At 38.6% G+C, this 17,905-nt stretch overlaps 2 protein-coding genes across 4 annotated transcripts in view; one reads left to right on the top strand and one right to left on the bottom strand.

The window, feature by feature from the left end:
- The window catches only part of B3GAT2 (beta-1,3-glucuronyltransferase 2), a 59,150-nt gene extending 50,647 nt beyond the window's left edge, over positions 1–8,503 (top strand). Inside the window, exons 3-5 of one of the 2 annotated variants that reach the window (XR_013998966.1) lie at positions 3,742–3,890; positions 3,978–4,139; positions 6,123–8,503. Coding sequence is in view for 1 of the 2 variants with exons in the window: in XM_081139464.1 (XP_080995590.1) it covers positions 3,742–3,890; positions 3,978–4,064 (236 nt within the window). In the remaining variant the exon portion in view is untranslated. Of the gene's footprint in view, positions 1–3,741; positions 3,891–3,977 lie in introns of both variants that reach the window. The other variant, XM_081139464.1, reaches the window with a different exon arrangement.
- SMAP1 (small ArfGAP 1) overlaps positions 4,515–17,905 on the bottom strand; it is a 109,660-nt gene continuing 96,269 nt past the window's right edge. For both annotated transcript variants that reach the window (XM_081139460.1, XM_081139461.1), the window contains 4 exons: positions 13,489–13,616; positions 8,676–8,847; positions 7,497–7,804; positions 4,515–5,474 (listed from right to left, as the gene is read on the bottom strand). In XM_081139460.1, the coding sequence (XP_080995586.1) occupies positions 5,340–5,474; positions 7,497–7,804; positions 8,676–8,847; positions 13,489–13,616 (743 nt within the window). In that variant the 3' untranslated portion in view covers positions 4,515–5,339. The remainder of the gene's footprint in view (positions 5,475–7,496; positions 7,805–8,675; positions 8,848–13,488; positions 13,617–17,905) is intronic.

Here is a 17,905-nt window from a genome sequence, read left to right as displayed (position 1 = left end):
CTTGGCATGTTCAATCTTTCCCCTACCTTTTTGAGCATATGAAGTATATTTATAACATTTTAATGTACTTGTTCTGTAATTCTGCTGTGTCATTTCTGGGTTTCTGTTGGCTGATTTTTCTTATTACAGGATTGTATTTCCTCCCTCTGTACATTTGTAATTTTTGTGTATCAGGCGTTTTTAATTTTATGTTGCTAGGAACTAGAAAGATACGTATATTTATATGTATATATTGTGTAGCATACACATCCATATGAAGAGTGAAGCACATCTGAATTGCCTCCCTCCCTTTTGTGTATTTTTCTGAGATAGAACTAAGTTACTCAGAAGCATTTTGATCCTTTCCACACTTGCTTTTAAGGTTTTGTTAGGCAGACCCAGCTCAGCCTTTACTTTAAGGCTAATTGAACCCTGTAGTGAACACAATAACCTTCCAACTACTTTTCCAGATGCCCCGGCTCTTACCATTCCACTTTGGCCATTGGGAACGTGACCTAATCCCAGCCCTGAGTGAGCTCCAATAATCAGTCCACCTGCTTCTTGCCAGTGCTCTTCCCCGGGCCTCAGCCAGTTGCACAAGCATTTGCTGATGGAACCAGCAAAGCTTTCTGTCCGGTGCTGTGCTGTGCTATGGATTCCAGCTGACTGGGCCTCCTGAATTCTCAGTTGTGCTTCCTCAGCTCAAGGTGACTGCAGAGCTGTGAGTTCCCCTCCCCACAGTGGAGCCTGTAGATTGCTTGCTTCAAGCAGGAAGCTGAGGCAGTTGTAGGGCTCTTGCCCGTTTCTTTTTTCAGAGATCTTTGTCCTGCTTGCCTCTTTTACAATGTCTAGAAACCATTTTTTCAAACATTTTGTCTGATTTTTAGTTATCTAAGACAGCAGGGAAAACCCAGCCCTTGTTGCTCCGTCTTGTCCACAAGTGGAAGTGGCTTGTTGGGCTTTGAATCTTTCCAGTGTTTCCATTTATTAATCAATAAGGACCTACTGAGGCAGGCCCTGTCCCTCTGACTTGCAGGGAATATATGCTTATCCCTCCCCAACTCCACCAGAAATCAGGGAATCCTGCCTTCACAGTGTATAACCAGTTTCATTTGCATTTATTTATTTAGATGCTTCATTTTTCATTTCCCCTCTGCCCTCCCACCCCACCCTCGGTGATGGTTGTACCCATTTGAGCATTTCTGAGCAGAAGACCATAAGTAAGTCTTAAAACAGGAGCAGAATTGCATTTTATTTTTTACACAACTTACCAGGACAGAGGATCTTACTCCCAGGATTTTTGTAAGGCTTATAGTATCTCAAAAGCTGCTGCAAACATCTTTAAAGCTAAATTAATTTCACTAAAAGAAGTGAAGGGTAAATGTTAATTTTGAGGCATAAAAACCTGGAAATGAAGAAAATCAAGATACCCATCTTGGATTGGAAGCAGTGATTTAGGAGCTAAAAGCCCCTTGTCCTGCTTTCAGAGGGAGAACTCTCCCAGCCTTCACAGCAGGTCAGATGATTCCCCAAAAGGCAGCCCTGGGCTTGGCCCACTTAGCAGGTGGTTCCTGGGTTCCTGGGTGCTGGCTGTGACCTGCTTCCTTGGACGAGCTCACTGAGCTGGAGCCTGGCTGAGAAAGTGGAGGTGGGAGTGAAGAGCATCTAACTGCCCACACCCTTTCTGTGATAGAAAATAGAAAGCCACTTTGCAACTGTGAGCTGCCCACTAGAATCTCTGCAGGGTGCTGGCCTTCCAGGTGCATCCCCTCGTCCAAGGAAGCCAGGAAAAGGCCTCGTAGCAAGAGATTAGCTTAACAGCTGGCTGGCTGCTTGGCTTTACACTGTAGATTTTGCTCTGTAACTCTGCTTTAAAAGCCAGGATATTCCTGAGCTAAGGAGAGAAAATAATCTGAATCTGGATCCTTGAGTGGGCACAACATCACGCATGTGCTCATCTTAGCGGGGAATGAGAGCCAAGTGGCGTCTGTCATTTTCAGAATGACTTCTGCGCAAATTAGATCCTGTGTTTTTATGACAATGGGAAAGTATAATCAGGACCTTGAAGCCCTGTAAGAAACAGACCAGCCCTTCAGTGTGTGAGAAGGGCAGACTCTCAGCTAAGAAAAAAGGGATGGCGCTTATTTACTAGCACATGGGAAAAACCCAGAAATCTTAACAATGAAATCTGAGTTAACCTATTAGAAAAGTCACTTTCTGTGTTAATTTGAACCTTTGGCTGTGTCTGAGAAGGCTTCAGACTTGTTAGCAGAGTGGTGGGGAACACAGGCTGCCTGGTTCGGCTACCCAGACTTGCACAAGCCCTTTCCCCGTCAACACTGTTTTGTGGCATTACTCACATACTGTTGTATCTTTCGAGTTGTGCTTTGCAGTTAGTGGAGTCTTTCCATTCGCTAGTTTTACATCGGTCCGAGTTGAGGTGTCACATCTCTCTTGCAGATGAGGAAATGGGGAAGGTTCAGAAGCAAGAAAAGTTAAGTGACTTGATCAGTGTCCCAAGTGGCTTCGGATTTCAGGTCCCGTGTTCCTTCTGCGAGAAGGTGCTGCCTCTCTCCGGGATCGGTGGAAGACACTGGCACCAGTCCTGAGGCTGATGCTTTATGATTGTTTGTTTATTGTCTCCCTCAGCACACGCTGTAGCAAGTTGTGTTTGTATGTGGCCTAGTGGGAAGTTTACCCATAAAGGTAGCGGGGTCACTCGAGAGCATGGGACCGGCCCGTCTGGCGTCTGGAGAGGCTATGAGAATGCTGGTTGTGGCTTTCTCAGTTTCCCCCCACTGCTGCCTTGTATCATGTGGCACATACTTTGCTAACTGTACTTTTGCAAAAGTAAGCATAAATCAACTCAGAAGGGCAAAACCGCTGAGCAGTGTTCCCGGGGATTGGTCCTCATAGCTTTAACTCGGGGAGGGTGCCCAGCTTTATAGTGCCAACTTGGACGTTAAGAGCAGCAGTCTGGGGCTTCAGGCTTTCAAACAGTTACAAAGGTGGTAACAACTGCTTGCTGAGATGGCTTGTACAGTGTTCAGTGGCTAAGCCTTTAACACAGTTTAAACCAGATTAAATAGTAATGATTTACCCCATGACCAAACCATTGAAGGAAATTGACACTAATTGGTTCCTTAAAAAATAAACTATAGAAAACAAATTTATTAAATGGCCTAATATATAATACACGGATGTCCAGCCCCGCCCACCTTTTTCAGATTGAACCAAATCAGAAATTTAAACCAAATGATTATATGTTACTCATGTTCTAGCAAACAAACTTTCCTTCTGTTCCTGTCTTCTAAACTCACAGTAAATCAGAGCATGTTCAGGGCAGGCAGAACTGGGTGGGCTCTCTTATACCTCAGGCACAGCTAGGGTGAGTCTGAATGCATTTCAGCTACATTTAGGTCTTACTTGTTCCCAGAGTGTCAAATGTAGGGTGTGATGACTTCTGTGAAACAGCAGCTTACAGAATTCACCCTTTATTATTAACAGACTTAATATTTTACGGTAGATGCCCCTCCCCCGCCCCATGCACACCTCTGTAGAGGTACCAAAAGCACTATATTGTAATGACTTCTTTTCCTCTTGAGACTGCAATACAGGTAATGCTCCTTTTCAACTTTGAGAACCAAGACCTGGCACATAGTAGGCATATAAAACTGTTTTTGATGTGACCAAAGATATATAGAAAAAAGTACACCAGTATTTTATTTTAAAGTTTTCTGGTTTTTTTAACTTTTCACAAAGGATTTGCTGTAAGCCTTCAAGTCATCTTGTCCAATCCAAAAGCTGTATTTAAGCGCCGTGGATCCCAGCCAGGGATGCAAGAATCTGACTTCCTAAAGCAGATAACCACTGTTGAAGAACTGGAACCAAAAGCAAATAACTGCACCAAGGTATTCATTTCACATGTGCTGCTTGACCTAGGCACAGGCCAGCCTTAAGAGCCTGGCTACCCAAAAGGTTTCCCTCCCCTCCTGTAGGTTCTTGTGTGGCACACTCGGACAGAGAAGGTTAATCTAGCCAACGAGCCCAAGCAGCGCCTGGACACGGTGAGGATCGAGGTGTGAACAGGAGCGGCACCGGCCCCTCGCCGCCCGTGCGTGTGGAAGGGGACGCTGGCGGGAGGGCTACAGAGCATTCAGGTATTGTCCGCTTCACTTCAGCACAACAGCTTTATTGACATCTGATGGACATCTGTTAAACAGAGCTTGCCAGTTAACATAAGCTAATCGGACGGTATAAAATGTGTTTTTCTTCATTTGTTCTGCATGTTTTCTCTACAACTAAACTGGAAGATCTTTGTACAGTACAGCTAATGACACTGCAGGTACCATTCTGAGTATCTTACATACTTTCCTTTTTTTCCCCATTTGGCCTTATCATTGGTAGAACTGAACAGGTTTTAGAAACAGATGACAAGTATTTTGTCCCCAGTTTCTGACTTAGCAACATTAAGTAATCTACGTAAGGTTGGTGGCAGTATACATATTAGGAAATAAAACCCACAAAAAAAGGTCTATGGATTCATCTATTTAATATAGGGAGAGAACATTTTGTCAATACTAGGCACCATAAAATGTAAACACAATTACTGTCATAAACCTGGATATACCTTCAAGGATTGAAAGTGGCTTTGTTTAGTTACCCTGTTTGCATATAGTGCAAAGAAAGGTCTTCATGTTAGCACTATGTACATAAGAAGAGATCCAAATTGCAGGAGAGGCAGATAAAATTTAAATTCTTTAAATATTCATTAAACTAAGTTTTATAGTAACATCCAGGTTTATCTTCCTTTCACTAACCACGTTCCCTGTTAAGCACATCATAACAACAGCACAGTGAAGGAAATGATGAAATAAAAGAATTTGGATACACTAGAAAACAGTGCTCAGTGATACATTTACATTCTATTTATATGATTAACCATTTGATCATACAGTACCTTCCTACAAGATTACTGGCTAATTTGGGGGTGGGGTTATACTGTTAGAGGTATTACTAACATGATAACTATTTTCCTTATATGCAAACATTAGAGCTATAATTTTATTGAGAGTAAAACTGATTATGCAAGTTGATTGAGCAGCTTCTCAAATAATGTGGTTTATGAAGTTATGGGAACTATGAGCAAAGCTGCCCTGGACATAAAATGGTTTCTCAACCTGCTTTTCACCACATCAAATTTAATCAGTACAAACCAACACAGTCAATCAGATAATTCTTAATGTGAACAAATGGGGAAGAAGAAAAAATATATATGTACATGAATAAACAGGGGAACTAGATGCATTTCAGCAAGGAATGTCAGGTGGTGGTTCTGGATGAAACTCGTGCTGCAGCCTTCACTTCCACAGTTGCGTGCTCAGAGTCTGACCCGATGAGCCCCCGGACCACCCTGCTGTCGTGCTGGGGGGCTGGCCAAAGCCCAGCGCAGGGCTCGCACTGCCCATGCTCATGCCGGCCATCTGCTGATTCACCTGTGAAACACATACAGGGTTCAGTTTAAGAAGCTCACTTCATTGTTAATTGTTTCTTTAGCCCGTTAGGCACTTTTAATAGTTACCCTCTTTTATTAGAAGCTGCCTTTGTCAAAGAGATACTGAAGTTTAATAGCAATTACAGTAAGTATTTTTTGTCCATGTGAAAATCAGTCAAAGCCCTGGGGTAAAAGCAGACCACCCACAATTATTTCTCTACAGAAAACAGCCAGCTACTCTGTTCCCTTCTTATTTCCTTTTTAGCACTATATTGTACTTATTCATTTTCTAGACTCTATTTCTTGCTCTCCACATATTAACCACAAATGAAAAAAAAAGTGCCAAAATAATCTTTGAATTCGTTATCTGGGTATACTGAGTCCACTATTCTAACTTTCAACTCTACTAGTGCTTTAACTACTAAAGAGTAAGTGAATTTTAAAAGATAAAATAGTCCAAAATTATAAATTGTGTATTATAGCTATTATTCTGCTTTTATAAAAATCTTAAGTGGTTCTATGTATTTTCTAAATATTAAAGAAAAGGTCATTAAGCATACATTTTTTTCCTTTGCTTAGCTAACCACATAAAACATCTAAAATTTTCATTGTATGATAAGATATAAGATTTCATGTGTTTTTCTTCCAGACTGGTCATTTCCTTGTGGTTCTCTCACGTCTAAGATGACAGGTTAAGGAAAGGCAAGAGAATTGACTACAGAGTGGAGTCAAAACCTATGCTCACGGTTGGATTCTATTCTTAATAGAGTTTGTTTGCAATATTTCAAAGACACTGTTAATCACACCACTGATGAGTGTCTGCAGGGGCGGGTTGCTTCTGATACCTACTCAAGGATGTTATAACCACCTTGTCACTGGCCAAAAGCTCCCACACAGGAAGTACTGGAGAACAGCCTTCGGGTGGCCTGGAAGTAAGCCAACGCCTTCCTGGCTCATCCAGGACCTTGACCTGGGTGTGCTTTAGCATTCTGGCTACCCAAAAGCTGTTGCTGCCACTTGGTACTTACCACTGAGATTCCCAGAGACTAGAGACCAATGTCATACAGATGTTCCTTTAAACAGTGATAGTAAAAATAATTTGAAGCATTCATGGGATATACAGTGATTTTGCTAATGTTGGTTAGAAATCACTATAGGCTATTCCTCGAATGCCCTCAAGGTAAAACAGCTGACCAGAACAGGAGTAAAGATCACCAAAATGCTAGAGAACCATCAAATAGGAAGCACAAAGGGAAGAGAAGCGGGACCATCAACCCGAGTCTGAGGGCCTTTCTGTGGAGTCAGGACAGAGCACCTAAAATGGAAATGCACTTGAAGGAGGTAGTACTGATGTGTCATCTCTTGGCCCTAAACAGGATTTTATAATATGAAAGGATGTCTCAGACAAATATGGACTTGTTCATATTTTATGGGAATTTTTGAACTAGTGTGTACTCTTAAAATATAAACCTAATTATAAGATCAATAAAAAGGAAATACAACTTTAGAGGTTTTAAACAAAAATATTTTTTTATAAATCCATGGACAGCAGCCACATGACATGGAGAACAGCCTGCATCCCTCACAAAATAGTGCTTTGAGACTAGATTGTTTTCCCTAATTTGTGAAAGCTACACCTCCTCCCCACCCTCAAATTCGTGAAGACAGGTTGGTCTAAGTAGACTATAAAAATGCCCCAGGGGGCTGGGCTAAAACTTGCTACTAATTTCAAAGGTGGCAGACAAGGAGTCTCTTAAGACGCCTGAGATAATTCCTAACGGTTAGAACTAGATTAGGGATGTTCACCATTAGTTGTTATAATCTGAAATGAAAAATGCTTTAACATTTTTTTACAGAATACCAAATAGGGACAATGATAGGTCATTTGTCTGTCTGATATAACTTCATTATCTCTACTCAATTCTTTCTGTCATATTATTAACTTAAATACAAATAAAACCATTTAGAAAATAAATCCGGTTTCTTTGATTTTTGGATAAGGGGGAGAGTAAATGACCCTTACCTGCGATAGGTTCCACTGGGGCTGTTGAGCTTGTGGCAGGCCAAATTTACTCTGGGGTACGCCCATCTGTCCTACCATTCCTCCTTGGGGGCCAATCACATTTTGAGGCAGTGGCATCACACCAGTTTGTGCATTTCCCATAAACCCATTGGGGATGGGCATGCCCACCATCATGTTTGCACTCTGTCCCATCACATTTCCCATAAGGCCAGGAGCTGCAGGCACAGGTACACCCATTGACGGAAAACCTTGAAATGCAGTCGGTGCTTGTGAGGTAAATGGTATACTTGTGGGTCCCATAAATACACCTGCATCATAAGAACCAAGAAAAGAAAGAACAGGGTTACTGTTACAACTGCGAACATCACTATAATCACAGAAAAACAATTATCATCTTTCTGAACTACCCATAGCAAAAATTTTAATTCTGGTCTGGCTGCTTCTACTGCTCAGACCAACTCACACCCTAAACCCTCGGAGCTGGTTATTTCCAGAATGCAGAACCTCAGCAATTTAAATTAAAATAAATACATCTTATAATAGCTACATAAAATATCCATTGTGAAGACCAAACTGCATAGCATGAGATGACGTGCTGTTTCTGCTGACCTACACCACTGGTCTCCCACTACCAAACATACAAGTGCAAGTTCACTGTGTCTCGCTTCAAGGGAAGCAGTTGGGATGTCATATAATTTCAGCTCATATAGGAAATGAAGCTCATTATTTTAAAAAAGAGAGTGACAGATTAAAACTGTGTAAACAACAAATCTGTGCTAGTATTTCATTATAATTTTTTAAATCTCAAACCTTTTTTGGAATTCATGTAATAGTTCAGGCTGCTTATTGTTTATGTGCAGAGAAAATACCATACTGTACAGTTAAAAACTTCATGCAAATCAAATTTAAATTCTTCGAAGATACTCCATGTCCTAAAAGCTTGTGAAACAATATTGATATGTGAACAGCTTGTTGATTCTAAATGAATAAAGCTTTGTGACTCCTGTATCTGCTTTTTAATTCTAGTGTTTCATTTCAGTTTTGTAGTTGTGTAAATGGCAACAACAAAAGCACTCATTACATAGAAAAATGGGGAAGAAATATAATTGATATAACCACAAGAATCTACTTCTAGTAATGTCACTGCAGTCCCTCAGAACAGACTTCAAAATGAATTACCAGGCGTGCTCTGCTGCTGAGTGGTCCCTGCACCGTACAGAGACAAGATGGAGTCTTTGGAGAGCTGTTTCTTTACCACCTCTTCTGACTTGGTCATTTGTTCAGTGAATAGATCCAGATCCCCGGATGTTACTGTAGACACAGTGGCAGCTACTGGTACAGAGGACGTCCCCTGAGACAAACACCAAAACATGGCTCATCCATTACTTAAAATCCAAGTGAAGTTATGAAATTAGAAATTCAACAATTGTAGAAGGTAAAATGGTGCATTAAAGAGGATCATTCAACAAGCCCACACAAAAACATCTAGGATAAAGGTACAACGTTTTCTATTTTGAATGTATTAATGTGTAAGAGGTAGATTGAGACTCTTTTGTAATAAACTGTGTTTACCTGCTAGACTGATGCTGGGTTCAACAAAAAGTAGGGTATGTGGCTGCTGTGTGAGCACCACCATTCCTGGGAAATGCTCAGGCATCTCCCTCAGCAACTACTGCTTCCAAGAACTGGTATCGCTTGGAATAAAGAACATTTCTACAACTACAGAAGACTGTAAGAGGGTCCTGCAAAGGCTGATTTTGTCTTGGGGGGGGGGGGGGGGTCAAAACCTGCACTATAATACTCTTATAAACCTAATCTAGATCGGTTTTAACGACAACCTTAGAATGCTTCTAGTCTATCCAGAAATGAAGGACAGCAATACTTCAACCACCTCCACTCTCAACCATATCTTGTATTCTACTTTTGGAAAAGGGACAAATGAACACAAATCCAAATAAACATGGACATTTAACACAGTAATTTTCACTTGATCTCCTCTACCTTGCACATAGGTGGTAGTATACAATCACAATGGATAAGCTAACGACCTCTGCAGTCATTGAATAGCCCATATTTTTTCTATCCTATTCACATTTGTATATATGGAGGGTGTCAAGAATCCTATGAAGACTAGTAAAAACTGAGAGTAAGAGTCTTCTCAAACTACAGAATAAGGTGAGTACCAAATAGAAGTTAAAAATCATGTATATGATTTACCTTGACTTTTTAAAAAATCCAAACATTTACCATCTTTGCTAAAACAAAAACAAAAAGCCTTGCCATAAATTACCATCCAAGCACTGTATTCACAAACTAATTTAAGCAGAACAGTATTTTGAATCTATTATGACAAATTAAGCAAGAATTTTGAGAAAGAAAAAAAAAAGCCACTTAATTTTGCAAAAGATCTGAAATGTGTAAAATCAGACATGATGGGATAACAAATATAACAAATATATGTCTGAACTACCAATGAAGCGGCAAAGATCACAGAGGCTGAATGCGGGCTGTGGAGCCAGCCTGCCAAACAAGAGCCCACTATTTACAATAAGCAAGCCCTAGACAGTCACTTACTCTCCACTGTCTCTCTAGTCAAGTGGGATGACATTACCCACCTTAAAGGGTTGTTTGACCACAAGAAGTGCTTTGCACAACGGCAGGGAGAAGCACATAGTATTTGTTAATACTGTTCTGTAACAAAGCAACCACCTCACTAAGTGATCTTTTCATCATGTTTAGTTTCTGTTCAAGAACCTGCTCAAAAACCCTGAGGTCATACCTTGTGGAGGAGACTTAACTATAAGAAAACCCAAGATGGTAGGGAAAGCTATCACTCTAGTCTCATACTAGAACCACCTAATACATGCTCTAAACATGGGCATTTCTTTCGATGAGGGTAGACAACATGGAACATCTACCTCAACATGGACATAGTCTAAAGACAGCCAAACCAAAGAGCATGCCTACTAAACACTCCAATGTCCATTTATTATTATTCCTGGTGCCCCCTTTGCCAGCACAACTCCAGGATATAACTTCTGCCTGTCACTTTTCACTTCAGGAGGCTGCAGGACCCTGAAGCAAAGGCTTTCTGACTATCTGATCAGCCCTGATCCCAGGGCTGAAACAAGGAAAGGCCACAGCACTTGTGCAGGTCAAGATACTGTTGGTGTACACATACTATAGGTAGAAAAGGAAAGGGATGGCTTCTGCATGTCAGCTTTGCAGGCTCTGGAACAATCCTCTTCAACCCCCAGTACACATGTATACTCTGGTAAGCATTTCTAATCCCCGTAGGGAATACTACACAGTCAGGCAGGTAAAGCAATCTATTTCATATTCACAGGAGTGGGAAAACCTTACTAGAATTTGTACTACGCTCAGAAAATAAAATCAAGAGTGAAAGAACGTAGGGTTCAGAGTACCGTTAACCCTTAAACAATAGTTTAAACTGCACAGGTCCACTTATACACAAATTATTTTTCAATAAATACAGTACTATAAATTTATTTTCTCTATGATTTTAACATTTTTTCCCCTAGCTTATTTTATTGTAAGAACACAGTATATAATACATAGACAAAATCTGTGTTGATTATTTCATGTTATTGGTAAGGCTTCTGGTCAACAGCAGGTTACCAGTACAGTTTTTGGAGAGTCAAAAGTTATGCAAATTTTTGACTGTGCAGGGAGTCAGTACCCCTAACCCCCCACATTGTTCGGGGGTCAACTATAGTTCCTACTGGTGTCCAATAAATTTCACATTAAACACCAAAATTAGTAAATTACATAGTACCAGTTATGCATAAAAATGTATACTTTAACCCACTTCTACCATTTTCAAAGATAGTATTTTAAAAACATGTCTGGATTTTAATCTTTACATGTAGTTTAGATGAAATAATTCTGTTCAAGTATAGGATTCAATAAAACGGGCACAATTCTGGTTCAAAACCAATGTTCAAAAAAGAATTAGGTCCGATTAAAAAAATTTGCCCTGTTCTGTCAGACAGTGATGTAGAATGTCCAAAGCCATGGAAGCCAGACCAGCCCCTCATGACAGCAAAAGCTATACATAACACACTCCTCATCATGGCTACTTAAGAGTTAAATGAAGTCTGCGTTGTTCCCCTTGCTGCTCTAATACTTAACACATGAAGTACATTGAAGCCTCGATGTGGGTCTAATTCTCCAAGCAGGTGCAAAGCAACTCTTACACTCCAGTGGAATCTAAAGAAGTCTAACAGACAAACCAACCTCACTAGACGGCTAGACCGAAAGAAATTGCTTTCTATACTCAAGAGTGTCAAATACTTCTTTCTAAGCCACAGTGTTAGTATTAGACAGTTGTTGGTTTTTATCACATGCATACCCAAGCCTGCACAAATTCACAAGGTAAATTAATGTTAACTGAAACAGTAGTAGCAACACTTAGTCCCTCTTTCTATGTGTTGGGGGCAGGGGGAGGAGGAGGGGCTCAGCCATAAAATAAAGCTCTTTTCTGAAAATAACAATGCTGTAGACAATTTTGATAAAGATTTAAACTAATTATTCCTAAGAAATCTATTTGCTCAATTCTAGTGGTAATTAGACAATAAACGTGTAATAAAAATACATGTAATTAGTCTTCTCAATAAGACATAACTTCTGTCTTATTAAAACTTTCCATCCAAACAATTCCCATTTGGTTCATTTTTTTCTAGAGAAAAGGAAATATTTTACCTCAAAAATTATGCTGTACTTAAACTGTTTTTTTAATTATAAGGTATAAATTTAAAATAGAATCTTAAAGTCGTATGCTTAAGAGTAACCCATATTCCTGAAAGTTCATATATTTCACCTTAAAGACAGACAAATACTGCATGACTGCATTTATCACTTATATGTGTAATAAAATAAAAAAATCAAACTCATAAAAACAGAACAGAATGGTGGTTGCAGAGGCTGGGGGTGGAGGAAATACAGGGAGCTTGGTACAAGCATGCAAACTTTCGGCTATAAGGTGAATAAGGTCTGAGGAGCTAATGTATAGATAACACATGGCTACAGTTGATTATACCTTATTGTATAACTGAAATTTGCTGAAAGAGTAGAACTTATGTTCTTACCCTCACCCCCAAAAAGTAAAAATGTGTTAACTTGATGGTGGGAATCCTTCCACAATGTATACATAATATCAAATCATTTCGTTATGCATTTAAAATACATTACAATTTTGTCAGTTATATCTCAATGAAGCTGAAATAGTATTTAAGGTATTAAACAATTTATAATTTTAATAAATGAATAAAGGCAAAAAAAGAAATTCCATGTAATGTTCAGAAAGCAATTCAAAATTTCTTTGCCATTAATACTTTTTAAAAAAAATCCTGATCACTAATATTATGTTCTAAATAGTGTCTTAAAAATCAGTAAAATAAAAAAGTAAGGTAGGTTTAAAGGCTAACTTAAAACAATTTTCTTCATAAAAAAGAATTTGAGTACTGAATTTGCTAGAATTTCTTATTCTCAGTTTTCCTGCAACCAGAAGTAAATACTATCTTGGGGATGGCTCAATAGAGCACAAGAAAGAACTACTGTCTTCCAGTCAATAGTTAGTTACCCACAGTTTAAATACTTCAGAGGTAAGTGACCTTGATGATCTCAGGAAAGGCTGAAATAATCTGAGTTTTCCTCCTTGTTCATTTGAAACACTGTTGTTTGCCTAAAGCCAAAGTTAGCAAACTTTAGGCAGTGAATATTTAGGCTTTGTGGCTCATACAGTGTCTCAACTATTCAACTTACTTTTTAGTATGAAAGCAGCCACAGACAATTTGTAAACGAATAGGAGTGGCTGTGTTCCAATAAAACTTTATTTGCAAAAAAGCTGCAAGTTTAGTATTCCAACTCCTGGCCTAAAGAACAGGCGGCTTTCAAATCAGTGTCTGAAATTTTGACACTTTTAGGAAAGGAAATAAGCAGTAATTATGTAAAACCATATTCTTCCACATACCTGAGCTGGGGGCATGACAGTTGCAGGTAAGGGATTAGAAATCATTGGTCCAAAGATGTCCAGATCATCATTCAGAGCTGGCACTGCGGTCGTATTCCCATTAGTCACTGGTGCGTCCGTAGGACCATCTGAAAAGAACATAGATTCTTGTCTCAGTACTTGAACATGGCATTATTCAAAATATGGTTAAAAAAAAGAACAGTCCAAAAAGTTGACAAAATATATCTTCCCTTCTACTCCAGGTTCTATCCTGTTACTCAAAGAAATCATTTCCAGTTTTTTGTTTTTTGAAATATGTCTTTATTGATTTCAGAGAGAGGAAGAGATAGAAACACCAATGATGAGTCATTGATCGGCTGCCTCCTGCACGTCTCCTACTTGGGATCCAGCCCACAACCCAAGCATGTGCCCTGACTGGGAATCAAACCTCGATTTCCTGGATCAAAGGTCGATGCTCAACTACTGAGCCACACAAGCCAGGCAGCATTTCCAGTTTTATTTATTCTTCCAGAAAAAGTTTTACCCACCATATTCAATATTCATTATGTATATCCAAGTAGAATATATATGTGTGTGTGTATATATATACACACCCATTCTAGGTATATATAAAAAAATCTTTTTAAAAAATGGTATCATACATTGACATTATTCTGTATCCTGATGCTTCCTTATGTGCCAGGACTGTTTTGAGTACTTTATATATATTAACTCATTTAATCCCCATAACCTGATGAGACAGACACTACTTTTGAGTTGATTGGCTAAGCTAGGATCTGATCCCATGTTCTTACAAACAATGCCTCTTCATAAATGTGTTTGTGTGTTTTGGGTATCACTTCATATCATGTATACCTACCTTAGAAATAAATTTTGATGATTTAAGATGTCTGAATTTTTGAATTTTATAGTTACTATAAGGAAAAAAAACTGGATAAAAAGAAAGAAAACAAACATGCATTACGTAAACGGATTCTATGGGAAGTATCCATAAAACTCTGAAATAAACCCTTTCTTGGCAGTAACAAGGCACTGAGCTGTACTGGGAAAGGAACTCTGATAGGATGCCAACATCCTCTATCAGCTTCCTACTTACCCTATCATTTGAAAAACCTTTTTAAATATCTCCTTTTTATGTCAGTGCAAAATTTACAAAGTGTAAGGGGTGGGAGTTGGAGTGGGGTGAGGTGGGGTGAGGTGGAGTTTGAGAGAATGGTATTCCAGGACATGGAACATCTCACATGGTTCAGTTTTCTGTGGCCACAACCAAATAACAGAGCAGAGCAATCTCCAATCACAACTCCAATCTCTGGCACTTCTATCCTAATTGAGCTTCTATTTTAACAATCTGCAATCTCATTTGATCTCTCTTTGATATACCATACACTTGTGAAAAGCAAATCAGTTATTTTTTAAAAGTTCTTCAATACCGAGTGGGATGTCTTGCATAGAACAGGTACTTAAATATTTGACAAATGTAATTAATGAAAGGTCTATCATGTATACTCAGTGTTTCTACCACAACCCACAGAAACTCAAAGGTTTCTTCTCTTTTTTTAAAGTAGAATTATAGAAATTGGTATCTTTTATTTTCCTGTTTGAAGCTTTAGGGAATCACAAATTATTAATTTCAATGAGTAAATTATCACAATAAAATACTTTTTACTACCTAATTTATAAAAGTGTGAAGCCCCCAAAAGGTTAGTTTGGAAGAGATCAACTGCGAACCCTTTTCACTCATTTTCAGTGATATCACATTATCAGGACCATATATATATATGTATTACACATACCTAGGACTATGGACAAGTTAAAGGTGAAGCAATAAAGCAATGCACAGATTACTAATTTGCAACATAAGAATTTTAAGCTATGACACAACTATGACATAAAAGCATTCAAATATGACTTATATATGAAAGTAATTTTTTTCATTTCTAACCATTTCAAGTGGCAACCTTCATGCTGAAGTTAGACCTCTTTGAAGATCTATTTTGTTTCCCAGTCCATTCCACACTCCATTTATACAATGTATATAGTACATCATGTATATAGTACATTGTGTAAATATGAACCAGAAATAAATAGTTTAAAAGGACAAGGTATTCTAGATTAAAAACACAACTAAAGGAACATCTTTGTGGTATTACAACAGCTCAGTAAATAAACTCAGTCCAATGACATGTAAGCCAGTGGTGCTTTAACCCATAAATTGCAGTGTGCAGGGTAGGGGAATGTCCACATCAGAGACATTTAATTCAATAACAAAATGTGACTATCTTATATATCTGTAATTTCAACTCACAAACAGAAGCATATGTCCTCCCCAAGACAAACTAAAACCCAAGAACAAAAGTATGAAAAGATAAAGCTAACAGGTTGAGTATAAATAATTATTTCCAATTTTACAGTTAAATTTGCTTTTTGTAGTAATACCAAACACTAACAATTAGGATAAATTTATGGGGGAAAATCCTTAAATGTGAGAAAATACTATTTTTCCCTTTGGTGAATTAGGAAAGTACTATCAATTGGATTTTTACCACAAGCCATGTGAATGTAGTCAAAACCCCTGAGCCAACGATGCATTGTGTGAGAACCAGGCAGTTAACGTAATACAGCAAATGACCTGTTTTTATGACTTTTATACTGTACATATTTCAGCAACTTTAAGACTATTCTAAGTAGTGCATTATACTCCACTAAGAATATTAACTTATTGCCCGGCCGGGCGTGGCTCAGCGGTTAAGCGTCGACCTAGGATCCAGGCGATCAGGGTTCGATTCCCGGTCAGGGCACATGCCCGGGTTGCGGGCTGCAGCCGATCAATGACTCTCTCATCACTGATGTTTCTATCTCTCTCTCTCTCTCTCTCTCCTTTCCTCTCTCTGAAATCAATAAAGATATATTAAAAAAAAAAAAAAAAGAATATTAACTTATTTATACTTCAAATCTAAACCCTATCCGGCAGTACACTATCTAACCTGTAAAACAACACAGAGCATTTTATTTGGTTTTTGAAGTCTTATTTTACCCTTCACACCCTTAGGATCACACATGTAACTAGTAAAATAACAGCCAACACTTAGTATAGTGCTTGTTTTGTATGAAGCCTGAAAAAATGCAAATACACACATAAACACATATGCATTTGTTTAATCTTTATAGCAATGCTATGAGAGAGGCACTATCAACAATGATCCTCATTTACAGATAGCAAAAAAAAGTTATACTTGTCTATTATCACAGAACTAGAGCAAAGCCTGAGGTGGTAATCTTATTCAATTTTTACTCTAAAAGCAACACATTCTTGTAAAAGATGTAAACCATGCAAAAACGAGTAAGAGTTCCCTACCATGGATGATGATGGTGATTGCACAGTAATGTGAATGTACTGAATGCCACTAAACTGTACTCTTAAAACCGGTTATAATCTTAACTTTCATGTGTATTTCACCACAAAAAAGCCCCTGACCATACATTTTCTATAAACATGCTTAGAACAATGTACATACAACGAACAGTTTTCTTTAAATAAAACTGTGTATGTGTTAGTGGGGGTGGACTGCATCCTATGATGTTGCACGGAGATACAGTAAGTGATTTAATCAATCCTTCACTACTGGGCATTTAGGTAGTTTATAGACTTTCACCATACAAAAACAGAACAGCAAACACCCACAGTTCTTAATAGAAAAGGCACACAGTTCACTTCCTTCACTGCAAGGTAACATGACTTCTGTTTCTACCATTGCAATATAAACAGCTCCATTTTCACATTCTGATTAAAAAAATTTTTTTAAACTGGCCTCCTGAAATCTCAGAAAGGCATTCCGCACAAACAACAAAATTGGACTCTCTCTGTAACCACCTACCACAATTAGTGGAACAGCCATGAAAGTTAACTCACAATATAAGTCCAAGGGACTCTGGAATCCTTCAGAATGAGAGGGAGGGACATCTGCTTAGGGACAACAATCGTTGTGGCCAGGCTGACACTATCTTCAAGCGATTGGGAAGAATTTTCTCTTAGCTCTGAAAAACTTTCTTCCTGGCCGAATAATAGACACAGGTGACTCTCCTCTGCTCTCATATCAACAACATACTTGCCCTGCTTTCTCTTTAATCCATTCTTCTACCCATATGATCCCCTAATATGATGGACTTCACCCCCATCACTTTTCCTTGTTACTACAAAATATAAGCAGTCACAGAACTGTTGAAAAACAAAACTTTAACCTAAATGAAAACTTCTCGGCCTTGCAAAAGTCAATAAATACAAGCTCCCAGTAGGTTTTCCCAACGGATTTCAACGTCTGCTAATTTGACTCACTACACATTTGGCTTGCTAAACATATTCTTTAAAAAAGATTGTTTCAATTCACTTTGAAGGTTGTTTTTTATCTCAGTATTTAAA

This window comes from Miniopterus schreibersii, assembly GCF_964146895.1.
Source record: "Miniopterus schreibersii genome assembly, chromosome: 6".
In the NCBI taxonomy this organism is placed as follows: domain Eukaryota; kingdom Metazoa; phylum Chordata; class Mammalia; order Chiroptera; family Miniopteridae; genus Miniopterus; species Miniopterus schreibersii.
Note: the sequence above shows the minus strand (reverse complement) of the source record. Positions and strands in the feature narration are given on the sequence as shown.